The sequence below is a fragment of the Buteo buteo genome, chromosome 4, assembly GCF_964188355.1.
Source record: "Buteo buteo chromosome 4, bButBut1.hap1.1, whole genome shotgun sequence".
Taxonomy (NCBI): Eukaryota; Metazoa; Chordata; class Aves; order Accipitriformes; family Accipitridae; genus Buteo; species Buteo buteo.
The window spans coordinates 7953513-7962504 of record NC_134174.1 but is presented as its reverse complement, the minus strand read 5'-3'; the positions used below and the strand labels follow the sequence as shown (position 1 = coordinate 7962504).

The following is an 8992-nucleotide window of genomic DNA, read 5'->3' as shown; positions in this document are numbered from 1 at the left end:
TCTTGACAGTTTGGAGACTCAAATTCCCCCGATGATTTGGAGGAGATGATGTTTCACAAATGCACAGACTTGTAAACCTCATGTCAGAGTCTGACACAGCATTGTACAGCAGAAAAATCACAATGGTCGTGTTTTACTGAAGCCTGGAATTCCTGCTGCCACTTATTCAAAGTCTTATTACAGTTTTGTAAATACCAATAGCAAAACATATTTAGATACATCCAGCAAGAAATAGATGAGCCTGCCAGCATGGTACAGTGTCTCTTTAGCTCTGGAAAACTTATCTCTGCCTTCAATACGATATGATCAGATTTGTTCACATTTAATAAGGAGCTGAGTTTGGTTGAGAATAGTTAATTATCTTTGAAATTAATATTATTCACTGTAGGAGGGCACCTCCCTTCCCTGTTTTTACCCCATAAGGAATAATAAGAAAAATGCCCTAAAGCTGCCACATCTACGGGGTCGAAAGGATGGGGAGAGATAGAGAGGAAAAGTGATGTGTGGGGTAAAACACCCTCATTTGTGTCATCGCCTGGGCACACTTCTGCTGGGGACTTGCCAGGGCAGGGGTAGTGTCTGTCTCTGGGTTCATCCCAGGCTTTGCACCCTGCGTCCTCATCCAGCACCATGAGTATATTCCCTTGCACCCTCTCCGTCTCGGTGTAGCCTCCAGGAACCTGTGTTGAACGTGAAGGATGCACGTGGGCAGAGATGCTCCCTGGCCTGAGCAGCCAAAGCATGAAACGACAGCAAGAGGAGAAGTTTATGGAGGGGTGAGGACCTGAGGACAGGATTCTCCTTGGCTTTGGACATTTGGGGCAAATCACTTTGGGAAGGAGCCTGTCTCTCTCATTAGTCTTGCAGGAGCCTCGGTGGTTGGCTCGGACCAGAGGGCAGAGTTTTAGGTGGCAAAATCTAAATGAGGTGAATCTCCATGGTCATCCAGGGAACGTGTGGCAATGTCAGGAGTTTAACCGGATCCCAGCTCAGTGCCTTAATGAGACGGTGACTCTCCCTGAGCATGTAGCTTTGGGGCCTCAAAGAGGAGCTGATGTTAAAGGGCGTTAGAAATTTCCCCTTGTGGTATGATCCAACCAGCCTGACAGCGATTTTCTAACACTGAAAATCAGGTTCTGGTGGTGTAACAGGATTTTTAATTTCATTTTTGGACAGCAGTTGGGTACTGGTATGTGGAAGGTTATCCCGGGGGCCAGGGAAGGGGAGCCTTATTTGCGTCTGTATTCGGAACTGGGGTGGCCCATGGGGGGAGCCGACCTTTGGAGCAGTGACGGGCAGCTGCTGCTCATTTAATGGTGTTTCAGAGGGGTTTTGCTTCGGACTGGTCTGGCCCTGTGGACCAAACGCTGGTGTGTTTGCAGGTCTGAAGCCCATTTTCCAGTTGGATTTTTCTCTGAAAGAGATTCAGTCCTGGCATCAGTCCGTGACGGAAACCAAAATGCGGGAAGTGGGAGCAATTAGGGAATTTTCCACAAAGGCACGCTCTGATCTGAATTAAAATGCTAATAGAAACGCATTCAGCGAGCGTCTTTTGCTGACCAACTTTGCAGGACTATATTCCTTTTGTTTCACTCTCTTTTCTTTCTTTCTCTCTGTCCCTCAATTCACAATTGAGAGGAACTCCCTTTCAGCGTGGGTTTGGTCACTCACCAAGAGCAAACGCGCCCAGCAGAAAATGCTCCAACGGTTGGCATTTCCCAAGGGGAAGAAAACCACTTGGGCTGAAGCTCGGGCTCAGGATTACACCCCTTTAAGTCAATCCCGGGGAATCCGCAATCTTTCCACAGCGACGAAGTTTTCTCGGCGCTTTCCTCGCTAGCACGGCGAGCCGGCGAGCGTCAGCCCCGCACGGGGGACGTTACCAGATTAAACCCAGCGGCACAATAGGCAGGGCAAAGTCCCACACCTTCCCGTCGCTGCCGCCGTCCGGATCCCCGCGGCTGGGCTGGGATCACTTGTCCTGTGCTGAATGCATTACGTAAGGCAGGGATCGTTTGTCAGCCGCGATGGTACAAACATAGCTGCAGGCAGATTATGCAGAGAGAGAGAGAGAGGAGGGAGAGGGAGGAAGGTCTCTCCAGGAACGGTGCTCCACGCAACTGAGGATTGCAAGTTGGCAGGTTGGCGGCTGGCCGAGCTTCCGTGAGGGTGTCGCTGGCGGTCCCTGACATGCTCTTGTTCGTGTGGGATGCTTGAGGCAGGGACAAGAGACTAAGTTGGGGGACGAGGATTGGCATGAGGATTGGACCAAAATGGAAGGGCTTCTGTCTCCGATGAGAACGAAGGTAGGGGAAGATGTTAATGTCTTTTGAGGCTGCTTTTACCCGAGGAGGGGAAGGGGAGGTGCGGGGCTAGCTCTGTGAATAGGGGGCTTGCCGAGCTTTTGTCTCTTTTCTTTTCTCTCTCTTCTTTTTTCTTTCTTCTTTTTCAAAACTATGCTCATGAATGTAACTCGGCGGAGGAGCGACAGCAGTCTCCTCCAAGAGGGGAGTAACCCATCACTCTTCCTCGACAGAGATGACCTTTGTGAATGAGTTTGCCTTTTGGAGTAGACAGCCATATTTTTGTTTGAATTTCCAGTCAGAGGCTCTCATTGTGTCTGTGTGTCTGTGCGTGCTCCCCGGGGAGCCGCTCAGGGAAAGCGTACCTGCGGCACGGGGAGGGATGGATGGTGCTGGTGGGCTACCCCAGTACAGAATTTTCAGCAGCATGGGATGCAGGGACAAGCAAGGAGGGTGATTTTATGCCCAAATACCCTGCCAGGGTGGGAGACCTCTTGGTGTGGACCCAGACCAGAAAGCTGTAAAAGAGAAACTGAGTGTGCAGACCTAAGGAATTGCTGCACTTGTCTGCTGCCTTCTCACGCTCCCAACTCACTTTAAAGGTTTGCCATTAATCCTCGTTATTAAAGAAACTTGAATTCCAGCAGGGAAAAGCCAGAGACAAATACAGTGATGGTTTAGTTTGTAAAATCTCCTTCCGTGCTATTATTTCTGTGTGGTCCTGGGGGATAGACTGAATCCTGATGTATTTTATTTAGTCACTGCCTCCATCCCATGTGGTAACTGCCTTGGGTAAATCTTTCTGATTTCAGTCCATCACCGCATGCAATCCAACCCTGTTGTATTGTATCTCAGGACTGGAAGAACTGGAATTCAATGACAATTCTTGCTGGCAACAGGGTATCTTCATACGTCTTAAATGCAAGCAGTTTTGAAGGTGCAGTCAGACCAGAGTTGTTTCATATAAATGCCAGACTAGAAAAAATTCTGAGAAATCGTCTGGTCCAGCCCCTGTGCTGAGGCAGATCAGCTAGTCTGGTCTCCTCAATTGCATCCCTGCCATCCACTATCTTAAATTAAAGGCTCTTCAATGATTCAAAGTATTTTCAATATTAATAGCTAGAAAAGTGATTTAAATAATAATAATTTGCCAGCAAGGGGCTGTACTGTAATTCTCCAGGGGAGCAATTTTTTTTCCACTTTAATTCAGTTCTTTTTTGTCTTGCCCAGTAAGTTGGGGATTAAAAAAGGGACCTACCAACTTCATATAGCTCTCCACTACCAAGAATAATGCTAACAGGCAGTTTATAGAATGAAAGATTTATAAGGGATTAGAGACCCAGCCATTCATACTGAGGAATACGTACATTAGTGTTAGTCTTTGTAAGGCATTTCGCAGTATTACTTTTTTTAATTTTTGAATCAGAGAATAGAAAACAAAAAACCTGCCCAACAGATCTCATTTCCATTATTAGAAAACGTAACTTTCCACGTTTTAGTTGATGCTTCCATTCTGCTCCTTTAACCAGGCTTGAAATGATTGCTGGAGGCAGTCTCTCCCAGAATTGGTGTGCTATCAGGTTGACGCGTGGATTACAGTCAGATGTGTGTACTATCAGCACCTGCAGCATGCGTGCAGCTATAAAAATGACAGAGTAAGGGAAGTGGACCGGGACTGGGTATTATGTTTGTTCATCTGACTCGCTTCGTAGCTGCAGCTGGAATGTAAATCCTAATAATGCCATTCGTAAAGTGTAATCTCAGTTACCACTATCATGTTATTTATTGATTCTATAGAAGAATCTGCTTGGGAATACAGACATGATCTTTTGGATACCAATCTGGTCTAATATCAGAGAAAAGGATAGATTCTGATCTCCTTTGTGTATGGGAAAAGCTTCTCAAGCCAAAGCAATGCAATTTTAAACCATCAATTGCAATGATGTAAAACTGATGTGATTCTCTTGAAGATCCAGATCCTGACGTTGGTGCTACGTTACTGTTAATCTGGAGTAGCTCCATGGCAGATGATGGAGATATTGAAATAGGCTCTGTGGAATAAAGATCAGGATTTGGCCCTTACATCTTTACCTTTCAGAGAAAAAACAATGAGAAGATCACTTGATTAAATTTGAAAACTAATCTTATTTCCAAGATGCTTCGTAGCTGGCAGCGGCTCCCTGCTCACTTGCCAGAAAACCGAGTGTAAAAACTATAACTCTCCAAATACAACCTTAATATGCATTGCCTACAAAAAAAAACTTGACAACAGCAAGGCTGCCGATGTGCCGAGACCCCTGCCTGTCACACTCCCTAATATTGCCTCATTTTTCCCCTTTACTCCCCCGTCTGTCTGATCCCATCTGTTGTCGCTTGTTTTACACTTAGGCTGCAACTGTTGGAGGCTAGTGGGAAGTTTTTTTGTCCTTTGGTTTGTACGGTGACGTGAAGGATGGTGGGCTCCTGGTCATGTCCAGCAGTGCTACCTGGAGCAAGCCTGGAGCATCTGTGAGCTCCAAGACTTTAACCTGTGTGAAAACATCTCCACATTACAGTGAAATGCAAATTAATGCTCAGTTTTATCCTTAGTGTCCCAGGCAGCTATATTCAGTCTGCTCAAATCTAGACAGAAAATTTTTAAAAAAATAAGGGTTTTTTTCTGTGGGTAGGTAGGAGTAAGGGCTATCTCTTTCTGGCACCTCTCATAGTCTGTCACCAAGGAGTGAGGACAATGTGCATCTGCCTTTCATAGCCAAACATGCAAAGGTCTCTGTAGTTAAAATGAGGTCCAAATCCCTGCAGGTGGGCTTGAGTGAATCTCGTGGTGGCAACCAAAAATACGACTGCTGTCAGCTCTTTGGTCCCTTTTGCTCACCGAGGTTCCCACCCCAAGTCAGAGCTGGCAGAGGGACAGGTGGACACATCTTGGCTTCAAAAGCCCAATTTATGGTGCAGGAGGGCTGGAGCTGAGACGCTGGACATAGCGTGTAGGGCAGAGATGTGGGCACACTTCCTCGCCTCTCCATCCAGCTCCATTGCAGGGCTTGCCAGCAGAGAGCTGGGCATACACAACCAAAAGCATATTTCATAGGGCACTTCTTTCCCATTCTACAAAGTGATAACCCATTTGGTTACTGGGCCATGCTGGGTGATCGCAGAGTGGGGTGCTTAACAACTTAGAAATTCTTTAAAATATTTGTTGAGGTAAATGGGGTATCAAGCCTTAAGTGCATTACACCATGTAATGGACTCCACTGCAGTAAGTCACGGGCCATTAATACATTTCTACTTTTGTGCAACTGGGATGTACAAATGCAGGAATTAAAGGGGAAGTGGAGGAATACAGGGTAAAATGGGCTGGTATATCAAAATTGGAGCAGATAAGTGGAATGCATTGAACAGAAAACTTACTGCATTTTTAGTGTTGATGATTAAATCTCACATGGCTAGAAGTAATAGTGAGTTGTAAATATTTGGTGGGTTAATGGTGATACTGATAAATATTACCAGAATCACTTGAATTCTGTAGCCTAGTATGTCTGAGCCCCCTTTTTAAGAGCAAATGAATGTACACAATAGCAATGTCCCCACGCCACCTTAAGAAACTGTGAAGTTGATTGAGTACCACGGAGCGAAAAGAATGAAGAAATGCATAAATATTGCACTCCTTTTGTTAGCCTCCATTTTAATTTGTTTTATAATCCTCAACACATGCACAATTTGCCTTAACCCTCAGTGCATCGCCTTCAGCAAATTACACTGGCATAAGAATTTCAGTAATTTCAGTTTCTCTGCCGCTGACACTTGCCAGTGCATGCTACTGAATTTGCAATGAGCACCTGGCTTGAACCACGCAGAACTGGCTAGCTGCTCTATTTTCCTTTGAGAAGCCTGTGTTTGGCTCCTTTTTGTTTATCAAAGTGCTGCTTTTCTTTCAGACCAGCTGAAAGAACTTTTTCAATGAACTTTTCATCTGTTCAGAAACACACACGGAGGGTAAATGGAGATTAATTACCGTTGAATTTACTAAGCTTTGCATCCAAAGATAATGAATTTTGAGTGTTCCTGTGTACAGAGAATTCGGCTAGGGAACTCAGTAAATAATGTGTGTAATGTTTAGATAGTGCTCTTAAAACGTTAATGGGGCTGTTGTCTCTTATTGAATCTTATTAACTTTATCTGTTTATTATAGATTTTGGGGATTAGCAAACTCCCATGGTGTTACTGTTTATTCATTAAACTCTGTTGGCTCTACTTGCAAAGCAATTTAGTTTTTGACCGCTAGCTCTCTCAAAAAGAATGGTTAAGTTGTCCTTTGTGCCTTACTTAGAGAAGTTCACAGCAGCTCCAAGCAGAGAAACCTTGGGAGGTACCACATCCCCCGTCAGTCTTCAACAGCAGAGGGCTGCGACGGCTGCCCTTTGAGATCACACAGGGAGGAAATTGGAAGGGAAAATTGCCCGGAGAAAGGGAAGCCTGGAGTCTGGGTTACACTTACGGGATGGGATTGCTGTAGTCTTTAACCCTCTTGGATGGTAACTGAAAAGAGGTTTGCATAAGCAGATTTGCTATCATAGCGTGAGGCTGCACCTGAACAGATTCTTAACTTTAAGCTCACAAGCTGTCCCGTGGAAGTTAAAGTTAGGATTCTGCACTGTATGGAGAGCTACACATCTTAAAATCACCTAACAGCACTCTTGTACAAGCTGAGATGCAGAGTAAGTTCTTTGCATGTGTTGTGAAACCTTTCCTGGTATTTTTAACAATGGCAAAAGACCAAATGGCAAAAGGGAGCACCTGTCCCCGCAAAAGCATGCACATTCCTCTTCTGGAGTCTCAGATCCCTGTTTCGATACCACTGTGTATTTAACTCCCATTTCGAATATCCCATCGAGATAGACACATACAGGTGCTAATGATGCTCAGAAACTGGGATTTTCAAAGTCATTTGGGGGATTCAGACCTCCCGGCTGGAATAATTTCACATGGACAGTGGGCACCCAAATCTTTGGGTTCCCGTGCGATCTCCCACAAGCTGCCACGGCCACATGAAGTCCGTAGCGTGGACTGGGAAGCACCAGTGCTCCCTCAGGAGCCCTTCCACAGGGCACTCACACAGTCTGCCAAGCAGCTTAGGGGGTACCTGCTTCCCTGCCTTATTAGCAGTTTGACACAAAGGTTAATGAGGCCATATGTAATTCTCTGAGCTTGTAGAAGGCTAAAAAGAAAGGCAATTCAAGAAATAATGAAGTCCTATGTCTGCTACTGTTAATCATAATTTTATAAGTACCTGGGAGAGAGGACGTAGGGGCATAACTCAGAGCAGAGTTTGGCTTTGGAATAACTCTACCATAACATTATGCCTCTGGAAAAGCGGAGCCCTTTCTGTTCTGTAACATTTCCTAAACCCACTCAGATTTAAAAACAATATATCACTGAACATAAAACTGAAAGGTTATTTTTTCTCCCCGGCTGTGCTTTGTATCAGTGCAGTGAGATGCCATGCCTGACTGGGCCCTGCCCTCGCGCACAGTTGCAGCAGAGGTGGGTTATTTACTGTGGAGGGGGAAAGCATCCTTGCGTATCCTGGGCAGGAGCTGGACACTGCACCATTAATGAGAATTGCACTGCAGTAGCACTGGGAGGTCACAGTTCAGCATGGGGACTCATACGCTTAGTGCTGCCCAAACATATGATAAGAAGACAACCGCTGTCCCCAAATATTCCCTACTGAAGGTTGAGGGGAAATGGGGGCATTTTGCCTCTGTGTTTTAAGGAAGAAGGATTGCAGTGCAGATTCTGGTATCTCACCCATGATTCAATGATGGAGTGATGCTGTCCTTTCTCAGCATCCTCAGCAGCACAACTGAGTCCAGGCTACACCATCCTAGCATGAGGCACCCTTGGGTGCACGCCAGGCTGAGCTGGCTCAGCTCTTGGTGAGCGCTCCCACGATGACCATCAGACAGCCCTTGAGATGGACCAGGCTGACCACAGCGCTAGGATGGCTTTGCCTTTCACAGTCAGTATGGTCACCTGGTGGGGATCCCCCTCTGCCATCATCAGCTGAGCATCAGGACCCACATCGCTGGGACGTGCGAATAGGCTTGGCAGCCCGTGGTGTTGGAGCAAGGAATGATCACAGCATGCCTCGACGACCAAAGCTCTCACTTCGTGTATCAAACGCCGCTGGGTCCTTTCAGGGGATGGAAATAGGAACTGCTCCAAAGTGCCCTGCTCACCTCCCACTGCCCAGACGCCATCTCCCAGCTCATGCCAGCCTGCAACCTGGCCTCGATTCTCCGTGTCTTGCTCAGCCTGCGCAAAGCCCAGGCTGTAGCAGAGGTGCCCAGGAACATCTCAGGTCCCCAAAACCTTCCTGCAGCTTGGGATGTCTGGAAATATCCAAGGACCTTCCCTTGGTTCCCATGGGACCTCACCGAAAAGCGCACTGGGGGGCTATGTAAAGACCACAAATGATATCAAATTGGAATTAATAATAACAATAATAACATAATAAATAATGATAATAAGAAGAAGCTTTAAAATGCAGTAGGACAAGGCATGGACTGGAGGAATCAAAGAAAAGTGACAATGACAGCTTTAAGAGCATAAAGCTCACTAGCTCAGTGTGTGGGTTAGAGGCTTCAGGGTTTTTTTTAATAAGTGCAGAGAAAATACACTGGTGA

At 46.0% G+C, this 8992-nt stretch overlaps 1 protein-coding gene across 1 annotated transcript in view; it reads left to right on the top strand.

Moving 5' to 3' along the window:
• The first annotated feature begins 2068 nt into the window (after window positions 1-2068).
• The window catches only part of FRMD4A (FERM domain containing 4A), a 289877-nt gene continuing 282953 nt past the window's right edge, over window positions 2069-8992 (top strand). Inside the window, exon 1 of the mRNA XM_075024704.1 lies at window positions 2069-2306. Within this exon, the coding sequence (XP_074880805.1) occupies window positions 2274-2306 (33 nt within the window). The 5' untranslated portion in view covers window positions 2069-2273. The remainder of the gene's footprint in view (window positions 2307-8992) is intronic.